Source organism: Olea europaea, unplaced genomic scaffold (assembly GCF_002742605.1).
Source record: "Olea europaea var. sylvestris unplaced genomic scaffold, O_europaea_v1 scaffold1371, whole genome shotgun sequence".
Taxonomy (NCBI): domain Eukaryota; kingdom Viridiplantae; phylum Streptophyta; class Magnoliopsida; order Lamiales; family Oleaceae; genus Olea; species Olea europaea.
This window is the reverse complement of record NW_019231218.1, coordinates 113,396-129,115: the sequence shown is the minus strand read 5'-3', so window position 1 is coordinate 129,115 and position 15,720 is coordinate 113,396. Positions and strand designations below refer to the sequence as shown.

The window sequence follows — 15,720 nt, the reverse complement described above, 5'->3', positions numbered from 1 at the left end:
TCTCTCTCTCTCTCTCTCTCTCTCTCTCTCTCTCTCTCTGCCTGTCTCTAAACTAAACTATCAAAACTATTTGATCATTTACAATTAACTCTCTCTGCCTCTGTGTGTGTGTGTGTGTCAAATAGAAAACAGAAAGTCAAAGCCTACTCCTAACTTGTAGAAAGAGAAGCAAAATAAGCACTGGCATAGAGTCAAGCTTAGAATTTAAAAGGCATCATATAGTAAGATACAAGAATTCCACACTAATGGACTGTTTAAAAAGGTGAATTCTTCAAAAGCTCGATAGAAGCTAAATGATGTTGTAAAACAATGTACTTCTAGTCAAATATACGTCTAAATGGGTATGGCAGTAGACCTGTTATACTTCTTCTGAGTTACCACGTATCTCCTGATTTTCTATTTTGTAATGCTACAGGTGTGCAAACCACTTATTTAGTCTTAAATGTCACACATCTTAATTTATATGTCATTTGGCAGGATTGGGAAAACAGCAGAACTTTTAACATATATCCGCACATTAAAAATGTATGGCTGGGAGCTTCTTTTCGCTAAATGGTTGATGAAGACAAGATCCTCCGAAGTCGCATATTTATCTGTGAGAAAATTGTATTTTTCTTATCGTTCTTGTTGCCAGTGAACTGAAAACCCGGATCTTAGGTACCATGGCATGAAACTAACAGATCTCTCGCCTTTTACTGGTAGACTAGGAAGTATTTGGATGCCTGGTGTGTTTTCTTTTGGGCAACAACACCCACTCTTTTCTCTCTGTTCACATTTGGACTCTATACAATGTTGGGTCATCAGCTTGATGCAGCAACGGTATATCAGTAGCTTTAGCCTTGTTTTTCTGAGGAAAAGTTATATTGCAAATATTCTTCTTTCACAAATTGTAGATCAACAATATTTTATTGTCTTCACTTCTATTCCAACATTGATATTCAGGTTTTCACTTGCCTTGCTCTATTCAACAATTTAATCTCCCCTCTAAACTCATTCCCGTGGGTCATTAATGGTTTGATTGATGTAAGTTTCCATTATCCTTAATTTTAAAATTTTGTGCTTTACAATGTGAAGATTTCTATATTAACTCTATAATTGCTTCCAGGCCGCTATATCAACTAGACGGTTGAGCAAGTACCTCTTCTGTTATGAAATTGAAACTGGACCCAGTCTCTCATTCCTGTCACTTTCAGATGAAAAGTTGGATTATGGAGATACTACTGTTGTTCTTCGTGACGCATCTTGTACATGGTCAAGCAGTAACGAGGAGGAGTTTGATCTTGTCTTGAAACACATAAATCTTTGCGTTCCAAAGGGCTTTCTGGTTGCTGTAATTGGAGAGGTGAATTTCTTTGGAGTTTTACTATTTTGTCGAGTTCTTACTTTTATATGCCTTATACATTTATACTTCATTGTTGGATTTGGAAAGTATCTTCGGTGGTGGTGTATGAACTTTCTTATGTACATTATCTCATATTTTTTCATTTCACGGATAATATAAGAGTATGCATCCTTTAAGTTGAACTTTGATATGATATTAATGCGGTAAACTAAATTTCGGAAACCGATGGATATTATTAAACTCACAAAATTTCCTACTTTTATGTGTATTGAACTTTACAATAAGATGGTTTCCCACTTTTCCTTTGATCTAAACTTATCCTTTTAACATCTAGCACCATAATAACCAGTATTGTACATTTCTTTGTATTACAGGTTGGATCGGGTAAATCGTCTCTCTTAAACTTGATTCTCCGGGAAATGAGACTCGTTAATGGATCAATTTACTCAAGTGGAACGACAGCATATGTTCCACAGGTTAATTAACTTTAATTAGTATCAGCTTCATGCATGCTTTTGAAACTACTTTTTACACTCTTCTTACTTCTGCTTTAGGTCCCTTGGCTTCTGTCGGGAACTATCCGTGAAAATATTTTGTTTGGCAAGGACTATGATCACAAAAGGTATTAGTTTATGAAACGTTGTTGAAGGCAAAGCTAGAGGCACTTATTGGGGGTTAATTTTGAGCAAGGAATATTTTCATACCCACCAATTTCCTGAGTGTCATGTGTTAAAATGTTCACAAAAAAATTAATATATATTGCTCATGAATTCCTCTTATATTCTCTTATCTGAGCAGATACTCAGAAATATTACAGGCATGCGCTCTGGATCTTGATATTTCCCTAATGATTGGAGGCGACATGGCTTATATTGGAGAGAAAGGAGTCAATTTATCTGGAGGACAGAGAGCTCGTCTTGCGCTTGCCAGGTAATATTTTATCTTGTTTTTATCTGGAAGCAGAATGCTTAAATTGCAGGGCACAGTATGATCTTATCTAAATTCCTTTTTTATGTCATGGGAATGAGTAGAGCTATCTACCAGGGCTCAAACATATACTTGCTTGATGATGTTCTAAGTGCCGTTGATGCACATGTTGCTTGCTCAATTCTACAAAATGCTATTCTGGGTACTCTTTTAAACCAGAAGACACGCATTCTCTGCACACATAACATTCAGGTTCAATATATTCTCCCTCTTCTTTTCATCGTTAAACTAACAATACCTACTGACAAATTCAGTACAATTTATATTTTGCAAATGAAGAAGCCATGTGAGACGTTTTAGCAACTGACATTAAATTTGCTTTAATGGATGACTCAATATTTTGCAATTGACAATGATTATTATGATACAGAGTATGGATCAGCACTTGTATAGAATTCATTTTAAAGAGTGTGTCCTTTTCTAGCAGGCAATATCTTTGGCTGATATGGTGGTTGTGATGGATAAAGGACATATGAAGTGCGTAGGAAGTCCATCTGACCCTTCTGTTGCTTCCTACATATCATTTTTATCAGTAAATGACTTTAACACATTTTCTGAGGAGGGCAAGAAAGAAAAAATATCAAATGTTATTGAAGAAACCCTAGAGAAAGACCTAGATGTTGATTGTATAAGCTCTTCCAGCCAAGCCCAAGACATCATTGAGGTTGAGACAAGAAAAGACGGTAGAGTCGAACCAACTGTGTACAAGTGAGAGTTTATTTGTTGATTCAATTTGAAGGCACAAGTCCACGAATTTTTTTCATTTGACCATTTGCTAATGTGTTATCTACAGAAATTATGCTGCATTTTCTGGTTGGTTCATTACAATTCTGACGTGTCTCTCGGCTATTCTAATGCAAGCAACTCGTAATGGAAATGATCTGTGGCTATCATTCTGGGTTGATACAACCGGAAGCAACCAAAATAAGTACTCAACTACCTTTTATCTGGTAAGTATCTGCTGCCTTGTATCTGGTAAGTAGTTATATCCTTGAAATGCAATGGGGCCTCACCGAAGTTTGTCTAACCAGAACTAAGATGAAATGAATTATATGTTCATGGAGAGCGCAATATTAGTAATTCTTGTTATATAGACAAGAAGTATGCTTCATGTTTTAAATTTTTCTTGTATTAGTCTCCTCACCCCATGATTCTTCTTGGTTTTTGTACTTAAAGCACATAATATGGTGGAACTGCTGCGTACTTTCTAATCTTTTCGGGTAACTTATTACCTGTGGTGCAGATCATACTCTGTGTCTTTTGTTTGGTGAATTCCTGCTTGACTTTGGTGAGGGCATTTGCATTTGCATTTGGTGGTCTACGGGCTGCTGTTCGGGTGCACGATAAATTAATACAGATTCTTATCAATGCACCAGTTAGTTTCTTTGATCAGACCCCAAGTGGGAGGATACTAAACAGGTAGCATGACATTCCTTCAAATGATTTAACAATTTCATTTCAATTTTCCACTTTAATACTAATTTCAATACTTCATTGTATAGATTGTCTTCAGATCTTTATACAATAGATGATTCTCTTCCTTTTATACTCAACATTCTCCTGGCAAATTTTGTTGGCCTCTTGGGAATTGCTGTAGTTTTGTCGTATGTGCAGGTATTGGAAATCATACAGCCTTTATGTTTTCCTCTTGTTCATTTCAGAATTTAATTCATTCTCTGTACTTATGTGGAGTTTGTCCCCTAAAACCATGCTTGTATGTGCAGGTTGTGTTTATGCTTCTTTTATTGCCTTTTTGGTATATATACAGAAAATTGCAGGTTTGTAATATATCTTTTCTATAAGTTTGCGGAGCCAAGATTTAACATTTAGCTCAACATAATCTCTCTCCTAGAGTTTTGATACAAAGTTCTTTTGAGACAGTTGAAGTGGTCAGGTAGGAATTGAGGGCGAAATTTTTGTTAGTCAACTATAAGTGTTGAGGCATATGGTACATGGAACTTAAAACACTCGGTCGAAATAAAACCAGATCATGCCTACAATTCTTTTCTTTTTTTCCTGGAAGATAGACGTATAGAGATATATCTCTAGTTGTTGCCGTAATAATTGTGCAGTATTATAATATTTTAAAATATCAAACTCCAGCATTACTAAACATAAGATTTTTTGTAGTTTTACTACAGATCAACATCTCGGGAATTGCGAAGACTGGACAGTGTTTCTCGTTCACCTCTTTATGCATCATTTACTGAGACATTAAATGGTTCGCCAACTATTAGAGCTTTCAAGTCTCTGGTAAAGTTGTTCTCTGTTACAGCATCAGCATGACGCTTTATTTAAAATTACTCCTGGTGGTGTGCTTTTAGTGCTACTTGAATTATGCATTTCTTTCGTCATATTTTGATCAGTTAAGAGAATATAACGTAAAAGATCTGGAATTCCTAGGTAAAAAGAGTTTTTATGGAGCATAATGAGTAGGAGATCCTTAGGGCCTGTCATAAATTGTTAAAATAAAATAATCAGATTGACTAGTTTGGCACTTCACCACTTAGAAGCTCGGTATCATCATTGTTGATCTGGACCTTGCAAGAATTTATCCACGAACTAAACCTTTCTCTGATGATTTTTTATTCATTTTAAATATGTTTCTTCAGTTAAAAAAACAAGCAATTATAATCATAAGGCTCTTGGTTCCTATAATAGGAGTTAAATTTCATTTAAGCTGGAAGTCAACAGGTTTCAGTTCTATTTTCTCATGAACATGCTTGCAACGTTTCAAAATGCCAATTAGTTGTGCTTGTGGGCAGGACCACTTTTTTTTCAGGTTCACTCAGCATATGCTATTATATCAGCGGACTTCTTACACAGAGATCTTTGCAAGTTTATGGCTTTCCCTTCGTCTTCAGGTGTGTCTCCTGATGTTAGCATTTTTGTCTATGCGTATGATGCAAAAAGTCTAGATTTTCAACTTTGTTGTTGAAGAACTTATCAATTCTTTATGCACTTAAAAACTCCAAAATCTTCAGTCAGTAGTTACATGTGAGCAGTAACAGGTAGACGTTTTTAGTTGTTGGCAGCATGTATTGTGTCATTTGTTGCTGTGATGGCTATTGTTGGCTCTCATGGACTTCTCCCTGTCAGTTTGGGCACTCCAGGGCTGGTAAATTACTAAGCTCCTTTTACTTTTGCTATTTCATCTTTTGTAAGTTGATGTATAAATTAGTGTCTTGAATCAATTTTAAAGTACTTTAATTATATTTATTTACCTAGTTGATAAGGGCATCTTGCCTTCATTTTGAACTTTGCACTGACATTCATGCAGCATAGTATTTGTCGAGACTAAACGAGATTAAATTTTTATTTTTTTAACATTAAAAATTTCAAAATTTCGTCTCATATTATATATCAAATATGCACGATCAATTTCAATTTCTTAATTACTATATATACACACATGAATGTCATTGGGATCACTAATATTTTTGGGTTCGAGGAATACTTTTTGAAGGTAGAGTAGTAAATATTTCTCTGCATTTAGGTACGAGGAAAATAATTTGAAGGTGGGAAGGAAGAAGACGAATATAATGTTTGTAGGCGACGGAAGGGGCAAAACGGTCATTACCGGTGGAAAAAGTATCCAAGATAAGACAACAACATTCCACACCGCATCATTTGGTAAAATTACTATTCTATCCCTTTCAAACTTTTTATTTATTTTCATCTCACTATTTCCATATTGTTATAGGTCTTTTTTTTCTTTTTCTTTCTTTCCTTCATTTGCAGGCCTTTTTTTTTTTTTTTTTTTTTTTTTTTTTTTTTTTTTTTTTTTAAATAAAAAGCCAGACACATGCGCAATTTTCATTAGATGTGAACTTTCTTGCTCCATGACCATGTTGAACTTGTGCACAATTATTAAGCTTCTAGATGAGTTGGTTTAACAATTACTTAGGAGTTCTAAGATGGATCTTTTTCCCCCTTAGGTTGGGCTAGCCCTTTCTTATGCTTCCCCGATTGTATCCTTGTTGGGTAGCTTCTTGACTAGCTTCACTGAAACTGAGAAGGAGATGGTTTCCGTCGAGAGGGTTCTTCAGGCAAGTTAGATTAATGTTAAGCTAATAGATATACTTCCACGTTGTTGTTGATGTTCCTGACCATCTCTTGCTGCACCTTCACTTCTCAGTACATGGACATTCCTCAAGAAGAACTGATGGGGGAAAATTCATTAGACCCAACTTGGCCATTGCATGGTGAGATCCAGTTTCAGAATGTGACTCTCAGATATATGCCATCTTTGCCCCCCGCACTACGTGATGTGTCTTTCACTGTTGCTGGAGGAACTCAGGTTTGTTAATTTTGACCCCCTGACCTGCTTATTCTTCATTTATCCTGGAAAATTTTGACATTATTGTGAAATCAAAGAGATAGACATAATTAAAGTTTATAATCATAGAATTTAAGTTCAGTTCTGTACAAATATATATGAACTATAAAGCTTCGTATAGAAAAATTATATTTACAACTTCCATGCCCAAAATTTAGTCTGTTGTCAAAATTTGTTGTAACTTGTAAGCAATCCATTGTTGCACATTTTTCTTATTGCAATATGTGAACTGAGCATGACGAGCATATGAAGTCTTGATACTTATCGATCATTACAGTCAAATGCTAATGCTTGCTCTTCAAATGAATGAACCAAATCTTATTCAATTTTATTGACCTTTTACATTTAATAATTATTCTGTAATCTAGAAAGTGGATCTTTTTTCTTTTCTTGTCAAGAGAGTTAAAACTTCTAGCTTCCTTTATTTTCAAGAATGGACGTGATAGATTCATTAGAGTATCAAGAAAGTATCACACCACGTGGTTGGAAAAGTCCGAACAGTTCCATACGGTGGGTTTTAAACTCAATTGAGAATTTGTATAGACTAGGTTTAAAAGTTGTCTGAAGCTGAATCAGGTTGGAATTGTGGGAAGAACTGGTGCTGGGAAATCAAGCATTCTGAATGCTGTATTCCGTCTCAATCCAATTTGTGGTGGACGTATTATAGTGGATGGTATAAACATTGCTGGAGTTCCTGTCAGAGATCTCCGTTCTCGTATTGCTGTTGTTCCCCAGAGTCCATTCTTGTTTGAAGGATCATTAAGGTAACCGGAAGAGTAAAGGAATCTTTTTGTTGCTGATACAACATGTTGCTGAGATTTAATAGATGACATTAAATATTTGGTTTCCACATTAATTTTCAGGGCAAATTTGGATCCATTCCAGGTAACTAGTGATGATAAGATTTGGAACACCCTGGAAAAATGCTGTGTTAGGGAAGAAGTAGAAGCAGCTGGAGGACTTGACATTCATGTACAAGAATCTGGAACCTCTTTTTCAGTTGGGCAAAGACAACTCCTCTGCCTTGCACGTGCTCTTCTTAAGTCTTCTAAGGTACAAGAATGGAGAGTGAGAGATTATGCTTAAAGAATGACGCATGCCTGCATAGGTAGGGGATATAAATGGGGTTGGCCTGGATGGTGAACCCGTGGCAGTCCTGAACTTAATGGATAGTTTATTTCCAAGAAACTTTTTGTTTTTTTCTTGAGCCCACAGAACAACCCAGGTGGCACCCCAGAGCCATGCCCTGCATTGGACCAGGTTTGGCCGGCCTGGCCTACGAGGGGGTGGGGGGCACTACTTTATTAACGAGAGGCTGACAATTATACAAATGTAAACTTTCAGGTGCTTTTTTTGGACGAGTGCACTGCCAATGTAGACTCTCAAACAGCTTCTAAACTGCAGAAAGTAATAGTTACAGAATGCCGAAGCACAACTGTTATCACAATTGCTCATCGCATTTCCACAGTTCTGATCATGGACAATATTCTTATTCTTGATCAAGGGATACTGGTAAGATTGTTCAGTTTCTTATATTTTACATCTCTGTTCTAGCAACATGCATTTTAGATCATTATCGGTCCTTGTGGGTGGAAGGAACAGGCTTTAGTTCACTAATCGTGCAAGAATATTTAAGAAAAAACTGCACAAGTGACCAGGCTAGTGTTTCAACTTCCAAACCTGAGTATCTCTACGACAAATTCTATAAAGCACCGTAGTTTTTTTTTTTTTAGATATTAATGTGCTTTGAAAGAGTTCTTTTTTCTAATTGAACACCCAAAGAAAAGTGGGAAAAAAATTGACCAATGGAAAAGTATTTTGGTGACCGATTATAGCATGATTGATATGGTGGATTGGACAATACTGAACTTTGTTTAATAAGAAAAAATGGTTTAAAAATGTTGTCTATTAGTAGGATCTAATGATGCACACCGAACATGCACTTGCTATATAAAAGTACCCTCATTATTTTATTGTGGTATGATTAATTAGTCAATCATGTAAGTACTGTACTTAATTTGAAGTTCTTTTCTGTATCTCCTTTGTAGGTTGAACAAGGAAATCCACATATACTCCTGCAGAATGAGTCCTCCAGATTCTTTAGTTTTGCCAGGGCTTCAACAATGTAATCTTCATGGATTAACGAGATTCTCACTACCCTTGTCTACTATCCCGCTAAACTGCATTCAAGAGTACGGGTTGTCGAGATGAAATGGAGTAGATTTTAGGCAGGAAAACATTAGCATGCCATATTTAGTGGTGGAGCCTCCAAATTTGTGGGGTCTAAGATTGCCATGAGTAAATCCTGTCTCCCCTTGTTGACCTATATGTCTTATTTGACGACGTTGAGGATTTCAAAACATGGGACTTGGGGGTATGCCAAATTTGATTTGTTTTTCCTTGCCCTTTGTGCTTGTACGTGTTTCTTGCCTAAATTCAATGTTTTTAACCTTCCAATTCTACTAGGATTAAAACATTCTTGTGTGCGCACATGCGTGGAATAGAATGTACCGCCCACAATATGATTTTTCTACGTACTAATTGGATGGAATAGCATAAAGTTTTGCTGTGAGATATCCAATATCCGATATTCGTCCCTCGATTGATCCAGGCCAGAGTATCGGCATTTAGTTGTTTCTAGTTAAAGAAGAACGATCAATCTTTATATTCCAAACTGTTTAGAAAATTCGCATAACATGGTTTACTTTTAGATCATTTGATGATGTGGATTGTAACAATACTAAACCATGAAGAAAACAAAAATGAACCTAAATTTTTTTCTATAAAATTATCTAATTTTATCCAGAGCTGAGTACCAAAATACTGTTCGAGTTTCAGCATAGTCATAATATACAACAAAATACTTCGAGATTCTACAATTTTTCTGCCTGGCTATTTTGTTGAAGAACCTGTCCTGAAATGGCAGCTGCAAGTGCTGATTTGAAATTGGGATCTTGTGTTAAGGTGGAAGCCATTTGTTCCACCAGATACTGTTGGAATTGTGTACCCATTATTCGGATTGAATCAGTAGCTGGCTTTGGTTTTGTAAGATCAGGTGTAATGGTCTGTGCAGACGAGTTTAGAGAGGTCGTTGAGCGAGGAACCGTGCTAGGTGTTACCACCCGGCTAGAGCTGGAAGCTTGCTCGGGTTTCAAGGGGTGGGGATGGTTGTGCTCTCCTTCATAAGTTGCTACAAGAATAGATTGATCCTTTATACTTCTTTGAACCTGCATAAAGACCATGTAACAAACAATTACAAATCAAAAAATCTTGAGAAAATTGGGGAAATTCAAGAACTGTTGAAAAGGATTAATCTGATTCGATCTACTTTTGAATTAAGTTAAAATCTGTTCGATTATAGTGTTCAATCCTATCTACCACGGTGTACCAACCATTCGTTAAATGCTTACCTTCTTTTTTACTGGACACGTTGGAGCAAAAGAGCACTTGAAATAAGCTCTTGGAGAAGGATTGTCCCTGGTAACCTTCTGTCCATACTTCCTCCACTGATATCCATCCTTAAGTATCTGTAATTTGTATTAAACAGTTTTCAGTACGGAAAATAAACAAGGATTTGTTTGAATATATCAACTACTTTAAAGTAACATAGCTAAAAAAGCATATAGAGCATGTTCAAAACACTGTACTGGACAGTTTCGTCCGCAATAACTGACAAGATTTTAATTTTTTTAATTCTTATTCTTATTTAATACTGTCCGGTCCAGCATAATAAACGGGAAAATGAGACGGTCCATTTCCACGATTTTGAGTAGTTTCTAAGAAGTGAGACTAATTTATAATTACTTACAAGGCTTGTATCAGATACTTCTGTTCGAACGCAGGATCGAGAAATCTTTGGTTCGATGTGTTGTTCCCTTGGTTTCTTGGATGAATCTTCATCACTTGAACTGCTCTCAGAAGGGCCATTGATTCCATCAGTATTGCCATTGTTGTTGCCACTTTCAGCTTTCCTTTTTCTTGACGCGTCATTGTTTACTATAGAATTCTTGCTCGTGTATATTACTCGGTTTCGTAATTCATTGTAATTCTCACATAAGACTGTTAATAGTTCTGTCAGTTTCTTGTTTTCAGCACTCACCCGGTTTAGTTCCTCAATCAATGCACCTTTCTGGGAAATAAAGAAGAAGAAGAAAAGTTAAGAACTCATTTTTATCATTCTTGATTTGTGGCACAGTTTCTCTCTCTGGTGCCTGTGTTTATAAGCTAAATAATGATAGAAAAAAGAAATACCCACTTCTTCTTTCGCTGTAATATTTCTTCCCAATTTGATAAAATCGTTTAGTTCCTCTTGTTTCTGTAACAAAAACAAGTTCTGTTAGCACAAGCAATGTGACGGGGATAGGTATGACTTAAGGTACTAAAGAACACGAACAGCTAATATAAATAATTCATTCGCTAACAATATATATATATAGTTTTAAAGCTTCACATACCGGCGGCAGTGGCTCTTCCTCGATAATTCGTAGTGGTTTGCCATTAAGATCCAATGAAATATTCGCCAGACTGATGAATTCCATAGCTTCTGATATAAGTTGAACTATTGCAAAATTTTCAAAGCTCCTCAATTTCTTCAGAAAATGCTCTCAAAGTGGTAAAGCACCTGTGATTATCTAACGTTTGAAGCAAAATCCAATGAAGAGAAGATGTTTATATAATACACGAGGTAGGTAGGGAGGACGATGAAGAGAAGATGATAAAATATTCTAATATTGTCATTTATTTATAGCCGAAATGGAACACAACGTTGATCGTTAACACGAAAAGTAAAAGGTACGTTAGTTAATTAAGTAAAGCTTTTCACTTCTAAGTTCCTTATTTTGTAAAACAAGATATTTAAAATTACTTTTTTATTAAACTTTTCGAAGAAGTAAGTTAAGACCAACTAACTTTCAATAGACATTAAATTTTAAGTACAAGTAAACATGATTTTAATAATGTGAATTTTTTTTGTAAGTTAAGACTAACTACGTTTAAACGTGTTTCGATTACTATAAGTTGCAATTGATGGGTAAAAATGTATCAAAATAAGCGTTTGGCAAGGGTTTGTTTTTGCTTTTGTTTATACTTCTTGTAAAAGAATTATTTAAGTCAACTTCCATTAAAACCTCTTTTTATTTTAGCAAAATAATTATTCAAACATGTTTAAAAATAATTTTAATATGAAAAATAACTTTTGACTTTTTAAAAAAAGTAATATTATTCAGAGTCTGTGACTGAATGATTAATCATTTCATGTGATAGCTTGTTATTGGAGTCATTAGTTTCTTTTAATTATACTGCCTTAAATAAAAAAATTAATGCCTCAAACAACCAGTTTTCACATGACTCACATAAAATAACTATTGTAGTTACTAATTATGAATATCATTACAAATTCAAAAATCTTACATATGGCCTTCAAGTAAATAAAAGTTTGATTTTAATTTTAAGTAAAAGTCAATAATTAATTTTAATTATACATATTCATAATTTTTAAATAATTTTTATTAAATTTTACTAAAAATATTATTTGAATCTCGGGGAACAGTGAAAAGAAGACTTTTAGAATGAAATTCGTTGGAGAAGTCAAGGTCAAGCCCACCTTTGGTAGGAAGACGACCACGCGTCCGTACCTTGAATTATGTAAATGTAGTTAAACTCCTACATTGACCAATCTTCTCATTCTTTATCCATATTATGTACAAATATACTATTGTCAGTCTGACTGGACTAGGACTCGTAATTAAAGTTAGTGCTGGACTTCGTAGAATCGAATCGAATCCAAATTTTAGAGTATTTAGTAAGTGAAATCATCGGGTTCAAATTTAATTGTGGAACTATTCAGGTTTGATTTCATTCGATTCGGTTCGACTCGATTCTTGCGTTCCATACAATAATTAATTTTTTAATATTTAAGACAACACTATAATAATTTAACAAATGATATGTTCAATCTTAACTTTTATAAAATAATGTAGTCCGATTTTATGTATCTCTTTATTGAGTTCTTCATAGATTTGATTGTTAAAATCACGGTCAGAGGGAGATAGGAAGCTCACAAAATGAAGAGAGGCATAGCCAGGCTTCCAATTCAATTTCTTCATAACTGTAAAAACGGCACTGTGGTAGAATGATACATTCGAATAAAACTTAAGTCAATTTGATTAAATTAGACTTCGACTGAAAATTAGAAATAGAAAAATTATATTTTCAATTTGACCTAAATTAATTAGTTAGCAAATTTATTTAAAAAAAATAAAATAGGTTGGCTTATTTAAGATAAAAAAAAATATATAGAGAGAGAGATTTGGTTCTCATTCAATTCTACGGTTCTTAGTTTAGAACCAAGAATCAAATTAAACACGTTGGTTCTCGATTCAGATACCCATTCTGATATTTAATTTAAAAAAAAACAACTATTTAGTTTGATTCAATTCGGGTTGGATCGGATCCAGTTCGAAAGTTTTGTCCAACCCTAATTACATTTTGACTATTAAAAAAATATTTGTATCTTCACTATTCGGTACGTCATGTGTTTAGAGAAACAAAGCCCAGAAGTGTCATCATCTCATACACATATTAACGAGCACAATTCACATTTCACTTATTCGCCAATTTAAAACGACAAAAAGGTTTATATTCGATAAAGTTTTGAATATATGAGGTAAATTTGACACGTGAAAATGAAAAATAAATATTTATACTTGTGACACATATTTCATAGACATATAATGTTAAACATAGCTTAATTAACATAATCATTTATTACAAATATACGAGAGCAAAAGCCTTAGGTAGACGATTATTGGCGATCTTCCCTATTGATAATAATTTATAAATTCAGTCAATATGAACGTATATTGAATTGTCCTATTCTATCTCAGCCAAGCTTGACAATAACTTATTTCATAGACTTCTATTGTTCATATGAAGTGGACTAAGAAACTTCAAAGTAAAACCCGTCAACAAATATGAACTCAATAAAAAGTAGAGTGACTAACGGTGCATTTCCTAACATGTACGGAGTTACTTAAAACTCGTCAACAAATATGAACTCAATAAAAAGTAGAGTGACTAACGGTGCATTTCCTAACATGTACGGAGTTACTTAAAACTCGTCAACAAATATGAACTCAATAAAAAGTAGAGTGACTAACGGTGCATTTCCTAACATGTACGGAGTTACTTAAAACTCGTCAACAAATATGAACTCAATAAAATTTTGAACAACAATGCTATGATGACCGATTTTTTTGACATAATAGCTGACCGACACTCAATATGAGAGGGGGGCCATTTCTTTTTGGACTTTTTTATTCACGTGGGCTCACGCGTTGTGAGAGGATGTCAACCATTATGTCAAATTTTTTTTGACAAAGTAGTTTAATTGAATTTTGAATAAGTAAAGTGACTAACGGTGCATTTCCCAACATTTACGGAGTTACTCTCCGTTCCCGTTGGATGTTCTACAAGCAGAATCTTTCCAGTTTGACATTTGAAACCTCAACTTTTCTACGTAGTTTAACACGAATACACTTCCTAGTTTCTTTTCTTCTCTACATTTATTAATGTTTACTTATATCTGTTGACAACTTGGATTGAATCCCCCTTTAACCATGAACACATGCAATGAACTCTGAAAACGTGTCAAAGTTGGTATCAAAGATTCAAGAGCATTCAACAATTCAAATCATTTTAATTTCAAAAACAAATTTTTTTGTAGTATATATCGTCATTCGTAGTTTGAATTATTTAATGTCAAACTTAAAATAAGAATTCATCTAGAAATAATTCATGTTGACGGTAAAAATTAAATCAACAAATCATGTTACCTAACTATGATTTTCTTCTTTTAAATTAATTGGTTTCGATAATCAAAATTGGAGAGAGAGAGAGAGAGAGAGAGAGAGAGAGAGAGAGAGCTATTTGAGACCGAAAAATTTGAATTGCATTCTTCACTCTTCAAAAAATAGGGGTATTTATAGATTCTCCTCTAAACTTTGGGACATATGTCAATCATTTAGGAAATACGACTGGTGGCAGATCCATACTGCTTATCTTGTGACTGATTCTATTATGAATATCAAGTTTTATTTTGGAATATTTAACTTCAAACTAAAATAATATTTCATCTAAAAATAATTCATTTAAAAGTTTAAGATCTTAAATGACAAAATATTTTATTTGTTATATCTTTTATAGTTAATTGATCAAGCTTTTGTTTGTGACCATTTTAATGAAATTTTGGGGAAAAATGTATTTTAAAATAGTAATTTTTTTAAAAATGTATGGTTGAAAAAAAAAATTGGAATTTTATATAATATAATTTTTATTGAAAAATGTGTGATTGATGGGAAGAAAGAAAAAAAATGAATTAAAAATTTAATGGAGCGACTAAGTATGAAAGACTTGATATACTTTTTGTCGCAATATCTTACAAATTGTGAGTATATTCCAATCGAATTCTATCAAAGAAAATGACAAGGAATAGGACCATATGAGCGCTGTGTAGGCAATGGTTTCGTGTAAGGATACTTTCAACTAGACAATCATGTGTAGTGCTGTATAAATTCATTGGTGATCGGCCTCTAAAATTCTAGGTTTGCTGGTTAATTGGTCGAGTTTGAACTTATTTTCTTTCAACTGTGTCACCTAGTACGTTAAATTAAATAACTACTCTCTATTTAATACATTCTTATACGCTAAAAAATTGATAAAGAAGAAAATTAACAATAAATCAAATCACAACTTTCAAAATTTTCGTAGAAAATTTTATTACGCAGAGTCCTAATTATTTATCCTCAATAATGTTTACTTCAATTGTCAATCATCAAAAATTATAGCCATGAAATCACATATATTAAAAAGGTTGAACTCCAATCTTAAGGGCCCCCACGACCTCGTTCCTGAAGTAACGTGAGGGAGGTAAATAACGGAATGTGTCCCAGCAGATTAGAGAACAAGAGATTGCCCGTACACTAGTGCCCACAAAGAATCCAATTACATATCTTTGGAATCGAACCCTCACACTGCAACTGCCAACAAAGTTGAG

The 15,720-nt window shown here is 34.2% G+C and overlaps 2 protein-coding genes across 11 annotated transcripts in view; one reads left to right on the top strand and one right to left on the bottom strand.

Moving 5' to 3' along the window:
- LOC111375376 (ABC transporter C family member 13) overlaps nt 1–9,249 on the top strand; it is a 22,024-nt gene extending 12,775 nt beyond the window's left edge. For 7 of the 10 annotated variants that reach the window (XM_022998184.1, XM_022998183.1, XM_022998181.1 and 4 more), the window contains 22 exons: nt 478–595; nt 703–819; nt 943–1,023; nt 1,106–1,342; nt 1,717–1,818; nt 1,897–1,964; nt 2,141–2,272; nt 2,374–2,521; nt 2,754–3,037; nt 3,123–3,279; nt 3,573–3,748; nt 3,832–3,943; nt 4,054–4,107; nt 4,460–4,582; nt 5,095–5,193; nt 5,355–5,447; nt 6,268–6,378; nt 6,468–6,629; nt 7,245–7,432; nt 7,532–7,721; nt 8,013–8,180; nt 8,717–9,249. In XM_022998184.1, coding sequence (XP_022853952.1) covers nt 478–595; nt 703–819; nt 943–1,023; nt 1,106–1,342; nt 1,717–1,818; nt 1,897–1,964; nt 2,141–2,272; nt 2,374–2,521; nt 2,754–3,037; nt 3,123–3,279; nt 3,573–3,748; nt 3,832–3,943; nt 4,054–4,107; nt 4,460–4,582; nt 5,095–5,193; nt 5,355–5,447; nt 6,268–6,378; nt 6,468–6,629; nt 7,245–7,432; nt 7,532–7,721; nt 8,013–8,180; nt 8,717–8,797 — 3,001 coding nt within the window. In that variant the 3' untranslated portion in view covers nt 8,798–9,249. Of the gene's footprint in view, nt 1–477; nt 596–702; nt 820–942; nt 1,024–1,105; nt 1,343–1,716; nt 1,819–1,896; nt 1,965–2,140; nt 2,273–2,373; nt 2,522–2,753; nt 3,038–3,122; nt 3,280–3,572; nt 3,749–3,831; nt 3,944–4,053; nt 4,108–4,459; nt 4,583–5,094; nt 5,194–5,354; nt 5,448–6,267; nt 6,379–6,467; nt 6,630–7,100; nt 7,433–7,531; nt 7,722–8,012; nt 8,181–8,716 lie in introns of those variants that run through there. The other 3 variants (XM_022998182.1, XM_022998185.1, XM_022998189.1) reach the window with 3 other exon arrangements.
- An 80-nt stretch (nt 9,250–9,329) lies between these two features.
- On the bottom strand, nt 9,330–11,374 carry LOC111375377 (probable WRKY transcription factor 40). The gene is made up of 5 exons (XM_022998191.1): nt 11,123–11,374; nt 10,924–10,983; nt 10,477–10,797; nt 10,079–10,195; nt 9,330–9,895 (listed from the first exon to the last, which is right to left on the bottom strand). Exons 1-5 carry the CDS (start codon nt 11,204–11,206, stop codon nt 9,542–9,544), a joined length of 936 nt encoding a protein of 311 aa, XP_022853959.1. The 5' UTR covers nt 11,207–11,374; the 3' UTR covers nt 9,330–9,541.
- Nucleotides 11,375–15,720: the final 4,346 nt, after the last annotated feature.

Excerpts from the sequence above, each read along its gene's own strand:
- LOC111375377 (XM_022998191.1), bottom strand. The coding sequence starts at position 11,206 with ATGGAATTCATCAGTCTGGCGAATATTTCATTGGATCTTAATGGCAAA. Across the intron at positions 10,984-11,122 it reads AGGAAGAGCCACTGCCGCCG|AAACAAGAGGAACTAAACGA; the intron begins GTATGTGAAGCT and ends TTTTTGTTACAG. Across the intron at positions 10,196-10,476 it reads AAGTATCTGATACAAGCCTT|ATACTTAAGGATGGATATCA; the intron begins GTAAGTAATTAT and ends TACAAATTACAG.